Genomic DNA, 21,258 nt, shown 5'->3' on the forward strand with positions numbered 1-21,258 from the left:
GTAAAGGTACAATTAAAATATTTCAACATGAACGACATATTCTTGGTCCAATAGAAGATAGTTCCCAGTAAACATGCAATTTACATTCACATTCTGTTTGTTGTCAGAGAAAATGTCATTATGAAAAAGAAAGAAAAAAAAACTTTAAAATGTATACAACTGAAGTTTCAATAATGCTTCCATTGTCACAAAAAGAAAACCGAGTAGGATGCAAATTGCAAAACGACCAACAAGAATAATGTTGTTCGCTACAGGTAGCCTGTGGTCAAAATGAATGGTTTGACTATGCTATTTCATACATGATTGCACACCTCTTGGAAAAGCCATGTTCATTGTTTTGGTATACCAAATTGTAACTAGGAATACGTAGGAATCTTTATTTAACATCCTAACTTGACATTATATATTCTTGTGAAAGAGCTATTGAAGCCAATGAAAGCCCTGTTCAAATATATCTCTTTGATATTTCTGTGAGAATTCACATTAGGTAATGTTCATCTAATTGTGCAAAACATTCAATCGCCTTTAGGTTCTCAATCTTATCATGAATTGATTGCTTCTTTTTGTTACTACTACGTACCCACACCCATACAGCTCAGAAAGGCTAGCTTTTATTCTTGCCACCAACCCTAACCATTTGATATAATAACATTAAATTACCAGTATATATAACACAGCAAGAAGTAAGCTGAAATTCTTGATATACATATTTTTATGAGTAAACCTCGCAGAATCACAGGAATATATATAGGATCGAAGGCATTCTTTAGCACATGGTCGAGTTTTCCCAAATCCCGGTATTATATGTATATATATCTTTGAGGTTCTCTTGAACTTAGTATTTGTATATAGTCACAATCGTAATGGTGAATTTAAAGCATTAGAATCTCAGTTAGCATTAAGTTAAGGAAACTTTATTTAAAGCTTAAGTGCCTTGTGGTTGTTCAAACAAACTATAGTGGTTTCTACATTAATTACTACGACATTGATTTACATTATTATATATTCATGATGTTGTTTACAAGACCTGTTGCTACTCATTCTCCTCTTTCCACATCTTATGACTAATACAACAAATTAGCATAACCAGAAAGTTAAATGTGATCACTAGAGACTGTAACCCAGTTCATAATCTTGAAACATCCCTTGTGTTAGAAGACCTGGAGTAGTAGATGAGTCCCAGGAATTTGAGGATGCTGACTTGGTATCAGAATCATTGGACCACCAAATCAAGCTGTCCTTTGAGCTATTCATCTCTTTGAAACAATCAAATCCAGCCATGTCATGATCTTCCTGTGGCACACCATAACTCATTGTTCTGTTGTTGAGAATGTCATCAAGTTCAGTTTGCAGTGCACCAAGTTGCTGAAGTCCCACATTATTAGTCTGCTCAACAGCCTCAGCTCTTGGTGCAAGGCTTGAGTTCATTGTATTATTACTCCCAGAAGCAGCAAAGGGAACTCCACTGTTACTCAAAGGAATATTCTCCAAAAGATGAACCTGTGGGTTATTGATCTTTGCACCATCTTGTTGTGGCTTGTAGAACTCATCTTTTTGTCCTTGTTCATCATGTGGGGAAGGCAAGGCATTTTGCATCACAGGGTTAGATCCATCATTCAAAGATTGAAGGCCCTGGATCATCTTTTCTTGGAAGGGATGCAACTTGGGCCACAGCGCAGGGTTGTTGTAGAAAGTGAAAGGGTTTTGAAGGCTTTGAAGTTGCATGTGCAGTTGGAGTCTTTCAAGAGCTGAGCTGCTTAGGGCATTTGAATAAGAGTTCTCCTCTATTCCATTTGTGTCTTTTGCGTTGAAGTTAGATTGTTTGCGCCTCCCAAGCAATTTCTTCTTCAGTCTAGTGTTCCAATAGTTCTTGATGTCGTTATCTGTCCTTCCAGGTAACTGAGCAGCAATTATGGACCACCTATACATATAGATCATGTTGGAACTAGTTAAGTTAATTTCTAGGAATAACCAAAGACAAAACATGTGGTGCTAGCCAGAGATTCTAGTGACAAAGAAAACAGACAAACAACTACATGTTGAAAAACTACAGCACAAGCTCGTAGATAGAGATGAGGGTTTTGAGAGAGAATACCTGCTACCAATGCTAATGTAAAGGCTGCAGATGATGTTGTCTTCTTCTTCAGTAAATCCACCATGTTTGATATTAGGTCTCAAGTAATTTAACCACCTAAGTCTGCAACTTTTTCCACATCTCTTGAGCCCTGTGAATTATTTGTATCCATCAATAAGGTTTTTGCATTAATCGATGATTAATTATTATAACCAAAGTTCACCTTTCCAAAGCCAAACATAGGATTACTCTTGGACTCAATAAATATTCTAAGAGGAACAAAAAAAGAAAAAACAGCGTACCAATTTTCTGAGGAAGAGCAATCCAATTGCCACCAGTTCCATTATTTTCAATGTAGGCTTTAAGTGTAGCATCCTCTTCAGGAGACCATGGTCCTTTCTTCACATTGGCCTTGTCACAGCATGGAGCTCTACCCATCTTTTTGTGCTGTTATCTCTCTCTAATTAGGTTTCTCTTTTGAGTTTCTTGTTGAAGCAAATATCAAGATGGCTTTGCTCAGATTGTTGGGAAACTACGGCGAAGGAAGGGTGTGATTTATAGGTGGAAAGTATGGCTGATGTGATTCTTAAAAGGACAAAAAGTCTTACACACCTCACCCCCTCCATTCCCTCACTAGCTATTTTCAACTCCATATTTTTCTTCTAGGGTTTATTCATCTCTGTCTTTCTCTGTCTTCCTTTTTGGATTAGTTCGGTCACCGCGTTTAATTATGCATGCAACTGGACAAACGTAACATATATTTCTTCTTCTTTTTCATAAAAAAATTGCACTACTTTTTCACATCCATTAGTTTAATATTTGAACCCGATGCTGCATGTATTTGATCAATAGAAGCCTCCATCCTCTTAGTTTGTCGGCATTATCCTTGAAAATGTTCCATTGTCAAGCCATCCCAACTATCATTATTGTATTGAAGGTAAATGTACTGCTACCTTCCTATTGGTAATTAATTCTTAATTAAACTAAAACTACCCTTGTGTAATTAATTAATTAACCGGGGAATTCTCGTGGAAGATGTATGAAGGAGACACAATTTGCTTTGATTCAGTCAATAACGTGATTGTAAAAAGGCAAATAGATTTACGAAGAAAAGATGAACTTTCTGATTTATTAGTTTTGTAGCTAGCCTGTATCCCAATCAATAATGAAAATGTTGCACGTATATCATATTAAAAAAAATGCAAAACAAAAAAGGGAATTTAATTAAAGTCGCAAATTTTTTTTTTTTGGGTGAACAATTAATGACGCGGTTGCAATATTTAGTCAAAAACAAAATGTTGCATTGCTATCATGTGATCAGCTGATCATCTGTTTCGGACTTTTTGTTCTTTCTTCTCATCAGTGTTGGAATATTTTCCTTTATAAGTCAGCTTTGATCAATTTCAGATGTTTCATGATGCATGGTTGCCTTTAAATTAAAATTGAAAGAATATTAATTGCGACAAATTGGTTCATCGATCATGGGTTTGTATGGACTTGAAATGGAAGACACGATAACGCGGAAAGGGTTCTCTGAATATCTAAGCTCTACATAAATAGCAAGTGATATATTTCTTTCTTAAGGTCTCGACATAACATTATAAAATGTTAAGCAATTGATATGTTTGTCATAAACCAATACATATTTGTTGACGAGTTGATGATGAAAGTTAGAAAAACTATAGTCAATGCCTTGAAAATGTATCCATTGCTTTCACCACAAAACCATAACCAACGAACTGATTCTTATCTTGAAACCACACACCAATGGAAACTGGCATTTTTTCCGTCATGACGATATTGTTCAATTCATGTTATATGGCTTTCAAGTGCATCATATCACTTATCCACCGACCTCAAAAAAACACAGTTATTTAGCTTGAATTATTGACACGATATAAGAATTATTGAGTCCTAAAATTATTCTTTAACTTTTACTTAGAAACTGAAGTCTTTTATTATCAAGTAGTTAGGAGATCTATATTGCCATTATGGATCGGATGGATCTTTATTTAATTATGAGAATGAGTTTTTGAATATGTTTCGCAGACATTGAAAAACTTTGTAAATTATTATAATCAAAATAAATTTATTTTACATGTGAGCTTAATTTTAGTAATTTATAACTTATTTTTATTATTTAAGGCTAACTTATAAGTTGTTAGTTTTTTCTCTTACCTTCGTTAATTTTTTCAAAATCTTTTCACTTCAACTAACTAAATGTCTTTTTATATCATTTTATATTTACCAGTTAGAGATAAACTAATATTATTAAATATTTTTAATTTAATTTGTTAGTTTATAAATTTCTAATTTTTTAGTGTTTAACTTGTAAGCTAGTTTTTATCAAAATATTTTTTAGTGTTTAATTTCTAATTTCTAATATATTCTTTTATTTGATTAAAATTTAATAAAAATATATAAAATTATAAGTTTGATTCGTTAAATAGAAAGTAAGATCTGTAAAATTGTAGTTTTCAATAAATTTTAATTAATAAAAAAATTGGATCGAAAAGAATTTTTCGTATGTGAATTAAGATTGTTCTCAATCATTTAAGCCAAAAGTATGTATATCCTTACCTACAATGGCAGCCCTTAACACAGTCAGGGTGAGCGACCACCAGGACTTCATTTTCAGATGGGCACCAAATTTCTTTTTTAATTCATATAAATATAAAATAAAATTTACATAAATTAAATTATATAAGAAAAATGTTATTATAAAAAATAAATTAATCAACAATAATTTATCAATCGATACGTAATTATTTTATTTCTCATAAAAATGTATTTGTAATTTTAGAAAAATAAATCAATGATGTTAAAATAATTTCTCTTATTGCTAATAAATAAGGATTGTCTTGAAATTTTTTTCTTTTCCTTTATATATACATATATATAATCTATTGATTCTCTCTCTATTCTTTTAATTGTGATCTTTTATGCTTTGTTAAAATATTAAAATCAAATTAAAAACCTTTATTTATTAGCCATTGCAAATTTTTTGGTGATTGTTAATTTTTCTTCTTCCGTTACAACAAATTGAGAATTCAAAAAGAAGGTTTAAAAACAAATAATCAGATACTATTGTTTTATTTCGTTGTCATTTACTCATCAAAGATCCATAATTTGAATCATATATTTTAATTTAGTTTTTTGTCTATATTTTTTTAATTGTTTTAATTTGAACATGTTGCATAGAAAACAATCTTCTAGTTATCTAAAATGGAAAAGAAACAAACAAATTGAAATAGATGTTGATTCTGAAAAGGTGTTCTTGATAAATTTTTTGTTATAAAGATCTTATAATTTTTCTTCAAAATGATGTAAATCTAGATAATCTAAACTCTAAAGCTAAAATTTTTTTAGAAAGAAGAACTGTATAAAAATAATGAAGAGTTTGATATTTTAATTAAAAATGGTGAATATGAAGATAATTATCATAATAAAATCAAATATTTTAATGATAAAAATTAACATATCTATATTTGATAACTTAATTGGTATAATTCATTAGACATCTGCAATATAAAAATATGAAATAGCTTAAAAAGTAATTCATAAGATGAATTACTAAAAAATAATTTTGAATAAGATACGTCTAATATGAATGATCTTAAGAATATTTTTGATATCCTAATAATTTTAAAATAAAAAATACAAATAATTTTATGATATCATATTTTTAATTCGTACAAACCCTTAAAAAACTCAGGACTAGTCTTCTTTGCCTAATAACTATCACTTGTGAAAATAGACTCTTATTTATTCAAATTTATAGAAGATCAAGACACATTCTAATCCGAATAGCTTATTATAATTAAAAGAAAGGCTCCTTTGCAAGCCTTGGAGCTCGGGACTGATTGTGCAATAATGTAGTTATGAGATTATAAAAGTAGAAAATGAAAAAGTCAAACATTTGTTAAATTAATTGATTTCCTTTTTTAATCCTTTTTTTTTTTGGCTAGGAATTAGTTGGGTTATTGTATATCAACACACAAAATACTACATTTTAATTGGTATTTTTATTTTATTCTTTGGTTCCTGTTTGACAAGTTGGGCAGGACAAGTTAAAGACAATAGGAAACTGTATCAAAATAAGAAAAGAAGTAAAACCAAACAGAAAGGTCCTTGCAATTCAATATTTTTTAGAAGAAGCACCACTCATTGACCTTGGTTTCCTAATTTAATACTTCACCTAGCGGTTTTTTTAATCAATAAGAAGGAAAATAAAGGTCCGGAACCGCACTCACTTAGAAATATAACAAGGGGAAACCATCAAATTCAAAAAGCACTTAGCTCCCAAATTTATAACATTAATATCTTTATCATCAAATAGTCTCGGTTCTTTAGGACGAAGAAAACATGTTTCTTCTTGTCTTTCTCCTTAACCAAGAATCTTTACATTGACGCTGTATTTCTTTTTCTGATCTTCAATACAAAGGTGAAGCGAAATAGGGGGAAAAAGAACAGTGCATTTCATCATCGAGAAGACCAATCTAACGTAACAACTGGTGATTACAGTTTTTTATCACAGGATTAATCAAGGAAGGTGAACCCAAAAATATATTGTTAATTATGATTACTTTTTTTTTGGGTAAAAAAACAATGGTAATTAGTGATTAACTGCTGAATTTTTTAATGTGTACACATGGTAATTAAGGATCTATGCAATATTATTTTATATAATTAAACCATAGGTAGGTATTCCTAAAATTTTAATTGATTGGTTATTATTTGGTTAAATTGAATTTATAAACAAAAAAAATAATAATGAGAATTCTTTTTCTTACAACAATAATACTGAGAATTTTAAATCACTATAATATTTTCAATATTAAACTTGATCTACTAGTAAGTTTATTTTTATAAAATAAATATATTATTTTATATTATGCATGCCATTTCACTCTTTTTAATGTTTAGTACTTTCTAGCCAGTGGAAAAATAATCTGAATATTTTGGTGTTACACAATTCAATATTTGTTTGATTTGCAACTCAACCACACGTTAGATTACATTTTCAAGTTGAGCAAAAAAAAAAGGGTTTGGGTATACAAAATCATGTTTCTTTCTTTTTTTTTCTTTTTTTTTTGAACAAGCAAAATCAGGGTTAAAAAGGGGGAAATATTAAGGGTACTAGTTAAATAATCAAAAAGTGATTTTTTTTTATTAAAAATATTATCGATATACTTAAAATCATGATTTCTAATGCATTCCTCAGACCTAACGTAGTTTTTAGCTAGTAAACTTAAAATCATTCATTAGTCAGATCCTGAAAAACAAAATTCTAACCTAGGTTATAGAATTTTGTCAACAAACACGTAGTTCACATGCTGCAAAATATGATCTTTATTGTAGTGTCCTAAATGTTACAACTTTTATCTTTTTACCCTCTTTCATTTTTTCCTTAAATTCATAAGATCTCTATCTAGCTAGCTCATTTTAGGAAGATATTCTCTGAGAAGAAATAAGGGAATGTAGGGTATTGGGGATTGAAAGTTCACCACACAAGTCATAACCATAATTTTTTATGATTAGAAGAAATTAATACCAACTAAGCTATATTCCTCAACAGGTTTTAAGGCGCTTTACGCCCGCCCCCCACCCCACACACACACACACAAAAGAAAAACATTGATTTTAATTTTTCCAAATTAATTACTTGGTTTTGCTTTTGGTACATGATTAACTTTTATTCTGATCCAAAGATCGAAATACAACTTTGCTATCATGACACCTGTGATTCACTTTGATTAATTTACTCTTTTAATTTGTAGATTTAAGATAAGCATCAGATCGAAAAAAGTCGTTTAGTATAAAAATAACCAGTGATTCGCAAAAGATCACACTCTTGTATATGTCGTCACTGGGGTTGACAAAGATGCTGTTAGTAGACTTGGACGCTAAATATTTATCTATGTTAAGTATCAATTCTTCTTTAAAATGACACTAATCACTAATTGCAGGAGTCTACGTATACGTGTACGTGAGTCGTACTAATAAATAATTAAATAACATTCAAAACTGTTATTATTCTCGGTTCATGAACTTTTCGTAAAATATTACAATGCACATTATAAACAGACCCGGTTACGTTACTCTAATTGATCCCTTTCTCGAGTCACCCCCAACAAATGTCAAATTCTGAACTCTTTAAGTTACTTGTTTCGATAATACTGGTAACAAACCCATATATTTGATAGGACCACGTCTAAGATTTTGAGTAATACACAGAATTAGTGACTCTTAAAATAAAATTAAAGCCTCAATTACAGGAGTGCAGAGTATTACAATTAAGTTCAAGTTTTAGAATGCAAATTGTAATCGAGGAATGCTGCATGCACAAAATAAAAATTAATTACTAAATTTACTGATAGGTAATATTCGATAAGTTAAAGTAGTCAAAACTACTTTAGATCTACGAGTCAACAGCAATATCAATTATTCACTATGAGAAAGATTTTGAGGGCTCTTGCTATAAGATATTTTCTTATCCAGTTTCATATTCAAATATAGATGTTGTAACTAACTATAAAGATAGTCATTTGAGTGGTTTTCTTTTTTGTAAAACGTGAATTGCAACGTGAATGCTTTTGGTGGTGATTCATCATGTAGAATATGGACAAGTGTAAGAAGTCAGCATAGTTTGACTTGTACACAAAAGTCTACCCCGTGTTTTAGGTATGCAATAGCAGTACTAATAAAGGGCCAAGGGAGTAGATGTTGTATTGTGTCACACAAATTGACCTTGTGGATTTTCTTCACATTTAGAGTTGGTGATGCTACACCATCTTTCTTAAAACTTGATTATATAATCATTGGGAAACCATTATATGAAACCAATGATACTTACTTTAGATTGATGTAGGATATATAGGCACAGTAAATTAATGGAGTCAACCATGCATGTTAAATTTGTGATTTTTTTCACCTAACACAAAGCTTTGATAAGTGATTCTTTTGTCTGATAAAATCGTCTAAACGTACGACGTTTTTCTTTTTCTTTTTTCATATTGTTCCGTCACTGAGGAGTTACGAAAATAAACATGTCCACGAGTTCTAGCTAGCTTCTTATTCTTATTAAATACCTAAAAATAATATGATGATTCTATTAAATAACATGGTAACATCTAATATTTATCCCGATCGAGTATCTGAACCTAAAATAGGCTCATTTACTTCTACGCTTAAAATTGACAAAATTATAATTTTCAATAAATATTTCTGTTTGATCTTCTATTGCTAATTCAAAATAATACTTTGCATGAATGAGCTCGTGATAAAAATAGTTAACAGTGACAAAGATAAATATTTAAAATTTAGTGAATACATGATGACTTTACAATAGTTAGACTTAGATGTACAAATCAACAAACATATTAGATAAGGACTGCTGGTAGGTTGCCATTGAAGTTTTTATGACAGATTAAAAGTTTCTGATGAAGACTTATAGCGGAAGAAGAAAAAAAAAACTAATCAAAATACTGTCATTCAAAAAACTTCCTTTAAGAGACGAAACAGAAATAATAATAAAAATAAAATGAAAAAATAATTTAGAAAACTAATTTAAATGGAATAAAAAAATTAAGAATTAAATTAAAATCTAAAGTTTTTTTTTCCCGAAAATCTAGATTAAATTTAATAAATAAAAGTTGTAAATACTTTTTTTTGAAACCACAACTTTATTTTACTTTTCTATTTATTAATAACAAAAACAAAATACATTTACATGCAGAAATAATTTATAAAAATAAATTAAATAGAATAAAAAGGAAAACATTTATAAAAAAAATTAAGAAAAAATTAAATAAAAAGTTAAATTTTTTTCTAAAATCTAGATTAAATTTAAAGAATAAAAATTACAATTTTTCTTTAAAAAAATATCACTACTTTATTTTACCGGTCTGTTTACTAAATATAAAAATTGACATTGACTTGAAGAAACAGTCTAGAAAACTAAAAAGATGGAATAAAAAAAGAATTGATAAAAATTTAAGAATTAAATTAAATAAAAATTTAAAATTGTCTATAATATACATTAAATTTAAAAGAATAAAAATTATAAATTCTTTGAATTTTTTTAAATATGACTACTTTATTTTGCTGTGCTATTTACTCCTTTCATTACAATTTTTATTTCATGTAATGAAAATTAAAATTAAATAACATTTTAATATTCTATAATAATAAACAATTTATAAATAATTAAAAAGAAAATTAAAACCTCACAATAAAATGTTAGAAAACTAAATATTCTAACAGAAATATTTAACAAGTTAGAACGTTTGCTTTATTATTGTAAGCATTGATATTTTTCTTACAATTACCATTTTCCAAGGCACAAGATTAGTACACAATCTGAAAAATGATACTCGGATTCGGATACTCATAGGAGAGGCCAACATATTATGAATTATCTCCCATATCAAACTCACCGGCGCCTCAAGTAGTATGAAAAAAATTACCTTTATTTATACAGCTTCAAAAGCTTAAACACATCTTTAAGTATGCACATTCATGTCATTATGAATATACTATATCAATATGATATATAATAAAGCAATTCAAACAAAAATATTGATGACAAATTGAAATTGTTCCATCAGCAAATGGGAAGCACAATTCGTCATTATCCTCTCCATGTGAAAGCACAGGAGATATGTCATTGGTTGATTTATGTACACATCTCTCCAGAAGGCATGGTTCCTTAGTGATGGTAAAGCCACAACTACTGCTACCATCACCCTGATCACGTATAAAACTGCAAAAACCAGATAGAGAACTAATAAAATTACGCATTACCAGAAAAAATATATATATACATATTTCTGGCTAGTATCTGCATATTAACAAAATAACTCACATTGTGACATATTGATGTTTCACATTGTGGCTAGTATCTTCAGAACACCATGCTGCTTCTGGGAGAGAATCCATGCTATAGTGCAAGTAACTGCACCAAGGAAAATACCATTGAAGGCAACATTACAAAAGACTTTTTAGACTAAACCAAGGCATGATGATACTACGATACAAGCTTGTATAATAAGCTTAAATACTCCTTTAAATTATTTTTTCCCTTTCTAAAGCTAAGCTTGTTGGTGCCTTGAACTGGAAGAACCATGCTTCACCTTATTTCCCTTCTTTTACCAATTCTAGGCTACATACAATGTGAGAAGGCCAATTAACTGATTCAAGATCAATTGACTACTTCACATTCATTGAAGCGGCCATACTCCTCAGCTTCTTTGAAATTTCTGAAAAAGATGGCCTTTCTACAGGATCAGAAGCCCAACAACTTTCCATTAGAGACTTCCACTCAGGATCACACCATGTTGGGATTTGAGGACGTAAAGTGTTGTTTACTATTCCTCCTGCAAAATAAGGTACGACAATTGTGAATATCATCACCAGAACTTCAACTTAAATTATACATTACAATGTTTTCTTTTCTTTTTTTTTTCATTAAGGGAATGTCTTCAAAGATGAACTTAAATTCTCCAATCTCAAATCCTACTGTCTACATCTCAACAAGGCTTCAGTTGGAAGTTATGTACTATGATTCTCTCATCTGTCAAGCTACAACAGAAAAATCTGAACAAAACAACGCTGTTGCTGTGACATACAAACCAGCTAATCTTTAGGGGGGGAACTGACGCGGGAGAAATTTTGAGAAACCTGGTAGTGTGGTGGAATGAGATGTGCTACTCTGGAATTAAATCAGAACTCAAAAATACATGATTATAAACTTGATACAGAGACAGCCGCAGAAGACAATTCAAAGAAAAATTAGGAAAGAAAGTGAAGAAGAGAACAAGAACTACAAATTAATGATTAAGTGGGACTGCCAAAAACAAAATTGCAACAATTCATGCTGGTGTTATCTGGCTTGAATAAATTATATCCAGATTCACTTAAACCACAGCTAACAAATTAATTTCAGCATTAAGTATAAAACTCAAATTTAAAAGCAGTCAGTTGGTGACTTCCGGAGTAAAAAGAGTACCAATACTCTTAAAAGCACATTTTAAACAAGAGTAAAAGAACAGATAGAATAATTTTGCAACAGTAAACGTAAGTACAATACATAGTGAGACGAAGTGCTCTATGCATTTTGTTTTTTACTTGGTTCTCACCTATTATTGAAGCACAGTGCATATCAGTATAGGGTTCATCTCCTGTGAGTAATTCCCACATGACTATTCCAAATGAGTAGACATCAATCTACAGCACAAGCAAGTATAGATGCAAGGAAATATCATCAGAAAAAATGAAAGGAGTATTAGCTATGTAACGTCAAACAGCTATGCCAAGAATACCTTATCTGACACCATATTGCTTTTCCCACTAAGAAGTTCAGGTGCCATCCATGGCAAAGTCCCCCGTACTCCACCAGACACTAGAGTGTGCTGTTTAACCTTTGATAAACCTAAGTCTCCAATCTGAAAAATTACACAAACCCCATTTCAATTTCTGCTAGCAGGTTGCTGTTGTGTGCATCAGTGTATGTATCCTTATGGGTACCTTACAGACAGGCCGTTGAGGATCTCTCATATTGACCAATAAATTCTCACATTTCAAATCAAAATGCACAATGTTTTTTCCGTGCAAATACTCCATCCCAAATGCAGCATCCATGGCTATAATAAGCCTCTTACGACGATCGATTGTTCTGTTAAATTGCTCAGAATAAAAAACATAAACAATACATCACCAGCCATTAGGGTTTTCAGATGGGAGGCTGCACATTTCAGTGCTTTAAAACATATTAAATATTGATTAAATATAAACCCATGCATTCATCAAATTACCTATCTTTCTTATGCAAGAACTGTTTCAAAGATCCATTAATCATGAACTCTGTGACCGTTGCTAAAGAACCATCGGGACCATCACGAACAATGCCATAAAAGGAGACAACATTTGGATGATGCAAAGAACTCAACATCAATGCCTCCTTCCAGAAATCTGCTATCTGGGACAACAACCAGAATGAAATCACTACATAGAGCTGGGGATCTAAAACAAGATTCGATGTATACAAAATTACATTAAAACATTTTTACTTTCCCTATCATTCCTCTGTTCTAAATATCCTTATAATGGGGAAATTTAGATGTTGATTTCATCCTACGCAGAGTGAATTTCTATGTAGAAGTGACACTAACTATACATCTCTTAACAGGGCAATCCAATAAACCAGCAACTCAATCTGATCCATGACATCAATCCCAAAAGTAATTATATATTATGCATATCTAATACCTTGGAATTTTCTCAGATATCCAATATTCAGCCTATTGAAGAACTCATCAAAGTAACTTTTTTTTTGCCAGTAAACTTTTTGAGCAAGATATTGAACATTCATGACAGATTGGAAATTCTTATTCTAAAAGTTATAAATCTATAGTTATTTAAACCGAAGGAAAATCTAATAGACAAAAATAATACCAATCTTGCTCTTTCAGATGGCCTTCCAGCAAAACAACTGGCTTTTATTCTCTTAATGGCAACGTCAGATCCTTTCCATTTCCCATGATAAACAGCTCCATAGGTTCCAGAACCAAGTTCACGGATTTCCTCCAAATCATCATTTTTAATAGTCTGAAAATGATCAGTCAAACATCAAACTATAGACAGTGGAAAAAGGAAAGCCAGATATGACCTCTAAACATGAAATGATGTGAACATTATGGATTTGAATAAGATGGAAAGAAAACCTGCAATCCCCTAGCAATTGCTTCTTCCTCAGCCCTTGTAGGCTCAATTTTAGAGGTATCTACTTGGTCATTTTCAGGTTCCAATTCTAAATCACCCTGAGCATTCTACAAGACAAAATAAAACATATCAAAATATGAGGCAACGCAACCACACCTCCCCTCAAGAAAACAAATTCACTTTTAAATTTTGAAGAAAATAAAATCACTTCATCCTTACTGCTGCTTCCACTTCATTTGCTGTTTCAGCTTTGGCATCTGAATGGCGATTTTGAGAATTGGCAAGTTTACCAGCTGTCGCTTTTGCCTCATCGGCATCTTCTAATGCAGCCTTTTTTACAGAAGCAATCAAATCAGGCAAGAAGCTGAACTGATTAACTGAATGCTTAGAATCTTCTGGAACAGAATGGTCCTTATCAGCCAGTTTCTCAACATGCCCACAGTCTGCTTCAGGTTTTGACTTTGAATTATTAGACTCAACAAAAGCAGCATCTTCACATGCATTCTCAACAATTTTATTTTGCTCTGAAGATACAGTCTCGATATCAGACTTTTCAACCTTCTGCTCAATTTTTATCTCTAATCCTTCTCTAAGCAAACTATTAGGTTCAGAACTCTTTGATTCAGCCACATGAGTATCATTTCTTAAAACATCCTGATTGTGAACCATATTAGATGATTTTGGCAGCTGCACAGGTTCCAAGTAGGTACCAGCATTCTTGTCCTGTGGGGGATGAATGGTTTCTCCAACAACCGGGAGTTGATTTTCTTGACCAAGGGGGGTTGGATTCAACTTCAGAGCATGTGCATATGGATATTCTGGGATGGCTGCAGCATCATGTCCTGCCAATTTCTGTGAGGAATCAACCCAATTAGGTTGACCATCTGGCCCCATGAAAAATCCTGGACTGCCCTCTCCCCTTATTAATCCTGCATTTATCATACCGTTCACTTGCTGAGGTGCAGTAGCTGCCTCATAAGTTGGTCCAACATGAACAGGCATTGGAGCGTTTCTCCAGAAACCAGATGGATGTCCACGGGGCACAGCGTAATTGCTATCTACTCCATAAGCAGAAGGTGAATTTCCATACCTCAAATTGCATTCTTCCAGTGGAGGAATTTGTATAGGTGGTATAGCAGGCACAGTTTGGTCAGGGAACAGTTCGGTCCCCACTTCAGGTCCAGCCTGCTGATGAACATAATTGGAAGGCAATGTATGTCCATCAGCCACACTACCAATCCCACGAGAGACATTTACAACAGGAACATCATTCACTCTTCCAGATCCAGAGACATGTCCTCTTGGTTCCTCAACCCGAGAAGTTGGCTGATGCTGCAAACCCCATCCTCTCTCATGATTCTGAGTATCGGTATAAACAGGCCTATGATCATTATTAGGTTCATTGGGATAGATTAGAGGATGTAACTTTGTATCAGCATTCACCATGTAAGTATCCCTATTCGGTGGGCATTCTGCACATGGATTAGCAACTGGCGCAAGTCCATTAGTAAGATTAGAATGCTCCAAATGTGGTTGACATCTCTGAAAACCCATGCGACGCTGGTCACATATACTGTTCCCATCAAGAACATGGGGACTGTGAAGAACATTGCCTGCGAAACCCGATTTTTCACCATGTGTTGCTCCAGTCTGCACCCACATAACATTTTCAGAATATTGTGGTTGATTGTCATACACAGGATGATGATTTACATGATGTCGAGCATACTCTTCCGGCACTCTATCAATGCCTTTATCTGAAAATTCAGTATATGGCACACGGTACCTTGTACCGGAAGGAGAAGATGGATACTCAACCAATGACCTGGAATCAGGGAGACCATGATGCCTAGGAGAGTAATAGGCAGGATTCCAAGGAGCATCCATTTCATTATATCTCTGGCCCATAGTTTGCGTGTGCTGGACTGTTAAATGATGCATATTGTACATAGATAAGTCCCCACTTCTCTGGCTATGAATCCCAGTTTCCACACTGATTGGATTAAAGAACTGATCAGCCATATGTATGTCCTCAACAGGGCCAATCACAGGAAAATCCCCTGGTTGCAACCTCCTAAACTCAGAAGCATCATTTAAACTATTCAAAGCATCCACATACCTCCTCTCAGTATCATCCCCATCAATAAAATGAGAGGAACCATCGTGCTCGGATTGTGAAAACAGAAAAATCCTGAGCCTAGTGAATCCATCCCCTGACCCCAACTTATCATACTCTTCCATCATGTTAACCACATCATCATCATTGACAACAGAAACAAGGGCATCAAGATCCTCATCAGGCTGCTGGTACTTCAACACAGCAGCCGCATCATAGAGCTCTCTCATCTTCCCCATCAACTCCTCATAGCTAACATCTCTTTGAACACTCACAATTCGGGTCTCACCACCAACATAACGAAGCTTCCCATCTTGGGGGCGAGGCATTATGCTCCCCAGAAAGCTACACAAGAACTTAACACGCCGGCCTTCATCACCGGAACCCGAACCGGTGGCCGGCGATCGAATTGGACTATCCATGAAGAATTCTTGCCTATGATCAATCACACTCTCACACTCGCTCAAGCATTGAATCCCTTTATTACACATGAGCACCACTCACACCATCACAACTCACATCACATCTAACAACTCCAAAGTTTCACAACCGCCTCCCACCCAATAGGTGAGTCTATGATTTCAAATTACGTTAAAGATAAGGAAAACAAATAAACAAATAAACAAATAAATAAATAAATATTAAAAGGTCAATCGCATCATATTTCTGAGAACAACCACGAGCCGATTGCAGATCCAAATTCAGAGAGAACCATCAGCGATACCCGGTGAATAGCGCAATGCCCAGATGGAAAAATTTGAAATTTGGGAGTGAAAATATGAGCGAAAGGAAAATAATTAACGGGCTCGGGCAGTGTCGATGGTTCTCTGGAACACAGTATAACCTAGGGTGTTGGGATTGCAGAAAAGGGTGGTGAGATTGAGAAAGAGGAAAAGGAGAGAGATTCGGAAGGGAAGAAGAAGGTGGTGATGGACATGAGAGTGGGGGCTGTGGTTGAAGGATGGAAGATGCGATGGCTGAATGCCATGTAGAGTTACACGTGGCACGCTCTCGTAACGGTATTTCTTGGCATATTATTTATCTCCCTCGCATATGCCATTTTGGCTTACGCTCCCTTCTGCATGTCAATACCACACCTTCCATCTTTTTTTCTTTTTTCTTTTTTCTTTTTTCTTTTTTTTTTCTCCTTCGTCAATTTTCTCAGTTCCCCTCGCCACCCACGAATTGTGTCAACTGAAATATACGATTTTGATGTTTTCGATGATGTTTTTCTTTAGTTGATACACAATTGAGAAGCCGTGGAAGTAAGATTCTGCGTGTTTCACTTTGGTTTGGTTTTGGTGCACAAAATAGACTGAATCTGAAAAAACTTTTCCATGGATTGTTTTGATTAATATCACGGATTTCGAAACTTATAAATATACTTGCATAAAATATTTTATATGATAAAATTTATAATAAATATAAAAAAAACTTATTTTTAATATTTATAAATTATATTATAATTAAAATTTATAATAAATATTTTTTATCACATAAATTATATATTATATTTTATAGTGTGTTACAATATTATTTTTAACTACTGATAATTTCTTTTACAAAATTCTAAATTTAATTTTTAAATAAATATAATAAATTGTTAAAGATTAGAGGTTAAGAAAAAAAATTTAAATCTTCTCCCACAAAAACAACTAAAAATACTCATAATATTTCTAAATTATATATGGAGATAGGAGAAGATATGAAAATTTCATAAATTTATCATAAAAATATGAAAATTCATTATAAAAATTAATAATAATCTTTAATTTTAGAATTCTGATTGATATATATATATATATATATATATATATATATATATATATATTAATACTAATTAATGTGTCGTTCATCCGGAGGTGAAATTATATTTCAAATTTCTTTAACTAAAGACTTAAATTTGATTCAATCTTTTAAAAAATTACGAATTCTATAGTCAAACTAATAGCGATCAATTCAACTGATTGATTTGAATAAGATATAATGTGTAAAAAAAACCTAAATCAATTTAATTAATATATTGTGTAAAAATAACCAAATCTAATTTTTATTTATCTAATTAATAGAAAAAATACGCAACTGATTTGATTTGAGTGAGAACTTTGAATATATAAATTATCAAATTATGATAATTATATTGTTCGGGAGTTTTTTTCTTGAATAGAAGAATTTTTCAATTTATTTGATTTGCACCAAACGTTTATCATGTTGTCATTATATTCTATTCTCATATCTTATCATATCCTAATATATTGGTTAAGATATTGATAAATAAAGAATAATTATTAAAAATCATGTTAGAATATCATATTAAGCCTAAAGTATTTTAGAAAAATATTATATCAAAATCACATACTAACTTTAAAAAACCAACCTTAAATATAAAATATGAACAGGAAATTAATTTTTGACAAAAAAAAATTAGAATTTTTTTAACTTCATGTTTAATTTAATTTTTATTTATTATAATTATTTATAAATTAAATTTTAATATTTTAAAATAAATTATCAATAAAAAATTTACTATAATATAAATTATTTATCATAAAATTAAAATATATTTATATAATTAAAAGATATATATATATATATATATATATATATATATATATTGTAACGACCCGGCTGGCCATTCCACTCATCAACAAAACACACCGGAAACACTAGACAGAATAGAGCAAGTATATAAATATAGAGTTTAGAATATAAGTATATACATATGTCCCGAATCCGACTAGAGTTAGGGTATGTAAAACAAGAATTACATCAAAAGTCACTATGCCTAGTGACTAAAACAAACAAAACATCTATAGATGTCAGCTCCATCTATCAGCTGCCGACTCATCGCTATCCACCTTCTATCCCTGCTCTACTCCCGTACATAGTACGATCATAGCAGTCCAACCACATGGAAACACAAAGGGTAAGCTAGCATAAAAAAACAACATATGGAAATATTTTTAAGAAAAAAAAAAAGAAACAAACACGACTATGTACACTTCATCAACATACATTCCATCAGTTTTCAACATTATCATCAATAAGAATGCAATGCGTCGTCACGCATATCAACTCGGAGATCTCCTACAACAACTCAGTCTTTCGGCCTACAACAACTCAGCCTTGCGACCTACAACAACTCAGCCTTGCGGCCTACATCAACTCACATCAACATTCCAACACAACACAACTTATACAACTCAACATATCAACTTGCAACTCAACACAATTGTACATCTATACAACTCAACACATCAGCTTCACAGCTCAACATATCATCTACAACACAACACCACTTCTCAACACATTCACCAGATACAATTCAATATCAACAGCAACATTATCTACTAGACATCATTTCATCACCTTCCATTTCAATTCAACTCAACATAAAACATTACAACAATCTCATCTCCGCGCCCGGCGCTTACGTGGTTGCGCCCAGCGCAGTACAACCAGAGAGCACCAGGGGGTCAGCGCGCCCAGCGCAGGTGTGCCCGCGCCCAGCAGGACTCAACCAGAGAACCCAAGACTATCTCGCGCTTAGCGCAATAGTCTTTGCGCCCAGCGCTGGCCGGGCAGAGACTCAAGGAGTCTCATGCGCCCGGCGCACCAAAACTCGCGCCCAGCGCGGGGAAGGCAGAGACCTCCCTTGGTCTCGCGCCCAGCGCAATTCAAATTGCGCTCAGCGCCCACAAGGTAGAGACTCCTAAGGAGTCTCACGCCCAGCGCGACAAGGGGCGCGCTCAGCGCCCAAAAGAAGAAACAAAATCTGCCACAACTGGTATCTCGCCCAACGCGGTCCAAGTCACGCCCAGCGCGGGCCAGCCAGAGACCCACATTCTCAAGCGCGCTCAGCGCACTCATCATTGCGCTCAGCGAGCTTGGCCAAATGGGGTCTCCTGGTGGCCACGCGCCCAGGCGCGAAGAACCGCGCTCAGCGCGAAGCTCAGCAGCAGCCAACCATTTTCGAAAAACTCTTCAAAAATCTGTAGAATAATAAGTGAACCCCACATACAATCGGTTCAATTTACTACAATTTCATCCAAGAGTCCAAAAATACCACCTTTTTCAACATGCAACAACAATTCAAAGGTTTTCCCCAAAATTTCTCAACAACCCCGAAACCCCAAAGAAAACAAACTTTCTTTCAATTCCAGCCATGAATCAGACACCAACAAGCATCTAACGAGTTTATAGAACTCGTCCACAGTCAAGGACAGCGAAAAAGAAACAAAATTACTAGCTTCCCTTACCTCGGGTGAAAATTCCGAGCTTCGGAAAGCTTGAGCGGAAGAGAAGAGTAAACTAGGGAGCTTGAATGCAGGAGGAAGGAGAGGGGAACCCAACACCAGCTAGCACACCTCACAACCCAGCACCACCACCTTGAGTTCAAACGAAGGGGAAAAGAAGGGTTTAGTTCAAAAATGAGAGGAAGAGGGTAGGGCCTTGTGGAACAAAAGAAGAAAATCAGAAGGGGGTCTCACATATATATTTAATTTTTAAATATAATTTATATATTTATACATAATACTCTCTTATACACATAATTTGTTTTAAATTTTAACTATATAAAATTAATATTCAACATGAACTTGTATAAACTAAAATGTTAATAATTAATAATTCGTTGTTTTATATTATGTGTCTATAAACATACAATTGAAAGCTCCTTTAAAAATTACTCTTATGAATTTTGTTTAGTAACTAAAAAGTGACAAAATTTATTGAAAAAATTATCATAAGAATGTAACACACACTTTATTTTTTAATAAACATTTTCACTTTAAATGCTAAAAATAGTATGAGCTACACCTCTTTAGTTTATGGGAATGAGAAAAATTCAAATCAATCCATAATCGAATTAATTCATATTAAAAAATTGGTCAGTTGGATTTAGTTTTTAAAAAAATATCAATATATGAGTATAAAATAAATAACACCACCGCATTATACTAATTCAATTTTAAAAAAAAATCAATTCATATTTTTCAAAGCGAAAAAAGTGTTTAATCCCCTTAAATTTTACCCTTTTATAAATAAACACCACAAATTTTAAGTTTATTCTAATTGATCTTCAAATTTCATTTTGTTAGCAAATAGATGTCATAAAACTTTAATTTTATTATGATTTATCCTTAAACTTTACCATTGTTACAAATAAACACCTTAATTGCAATTTTATTTTGTTATTTTTTTTGTAAGTCTTTTATATTATATTGAAATTAAATTACTAAGATAAAAAGATATAAATCATTTATTTATTTTAAATCACACTTATTTATTAATTTTTTTGGCACATATATATTAGTTTTATTTTCGTATATATTAAAATACCATATAA

The 21,258-nt window shown here is 32.6% G+C and overlaps 2 protein-coding genes across 2 annotated transcripts; both read right to left on the bottom strand.

The window, feature by feature from the left end:
* Positions 1-898: 898 nt before the first annotated feature.
* MYB36 (myb domain protein 36) lies at positions 899-2,958 on the bottom strand. Its single transcript, XM_020369848.3, has 3 exons — positions 2,377-2,958; positions 2,096-2,225; positions 899-1,921 (listed from the first exon to the last, which is right to left on the bottom strand). The coding sequence occupies exons 1-3, from the start codon at positions 2,510-2,512 to the stop codon at positions 1,108-1,110; spliced, it is 1,080 nt and encodes a 359-aa protein (XP_020225437.1). The 5' UTR covers positions 2,513-2,958; the 3' UTR covers positions 899-1,107.
* A 7,566-nt stretch (positions 2,959-10,524) lies between these two features.
* LOC109807696 (kinase superfamily with octicosapeptide/Phox/Bem1p domain-containing protein) lies at positions 10,525-17,224 on the bottom strand. Its single transcript, XM_020370278.3, has 9 exons — positions 14,015-17,224; positions 13,798-13,902; positions 13,529-13,681; positions 12,889-13,052; positions 12,602-12,749; positions 12,397-12,519; positions 12,214-12,301; positions 10,941-11,451; positions 10,525-10,838 (listed from the first exon to the last, which is right to left on the bottom strand). Exons 1-8 carry the CDS (start codon positions 16,400-16,402, stop codon positions 11,285-11,287), a joined length of 3,336 nt encoding a protein of 1,111 aa, XP_020225867.1. The 5' UTR covers positions 16,403-17,224; the 3' UTR covers positions 10,525-10,838; positions 10,941-11,284.
* Positions 17,225-21,258: the final 4,034 nt, after the last annotated feature.

The sequence above is a fragment of the Cajanus cajan genome, chromosome 5, assembly GCF_000230855.2.
Source record: "Cajanus cajan strain Asha chromosome 5, NIPB_CcT2T_4, whole genome shotgun sequence".
Lineage (NCBI taxonomy): Eukaryota > Viridiplantae > Streptophyta > Magnoliopsida > Fabales > Fabaceae > Cajanus > Cajanus cajan.

Bases quoted from the DNA above. Each gene is read 5' to 3' on its own strand.
- MYB36 (XM_020369848.3), bottom strand. From the start codon at position 2,512: ATGGGTAGAGCTCCATGCTGTGACAAGGCCAATGTGAAGAAAGGACCA. The intron at 2,226-2,376 runs GTACGCTGTTTT...AATAATTCACAG, and splicing joins TGCTCTTCCTCAGAAAATTG to GGCTCAAGAGATGTGGAAAA. The intron at 1,922-2,095 runs GTATTCTCTCTC...CTATATGTATAG, and splicing joins TACATTAGCATTGGTAGCAG to GTGGTCCATAATTGCTGCTC.
- LOC109807696 (XM_020370278.3), bottom strand. From the start codon at position 16,402: ATGTGTAATAAAGGGATTCAATGCTTGAGCGAGTGTGAGAGTGTGATT. The intron at 12,750-12,888 runs GTAATTTGATGA...GCAATTTAACAG, and splicing joins TTCTTGCATAAGAAAGATAG to AACAATCGATCGTCGTAAGA. The intron at 12,302-12,396 runs GTATTCTTGGCA...CTTGTGCTGTAG, and splicing joins GCAATATGGTGTCAGATAAG to ATTGATGTCTACTCATTTGG.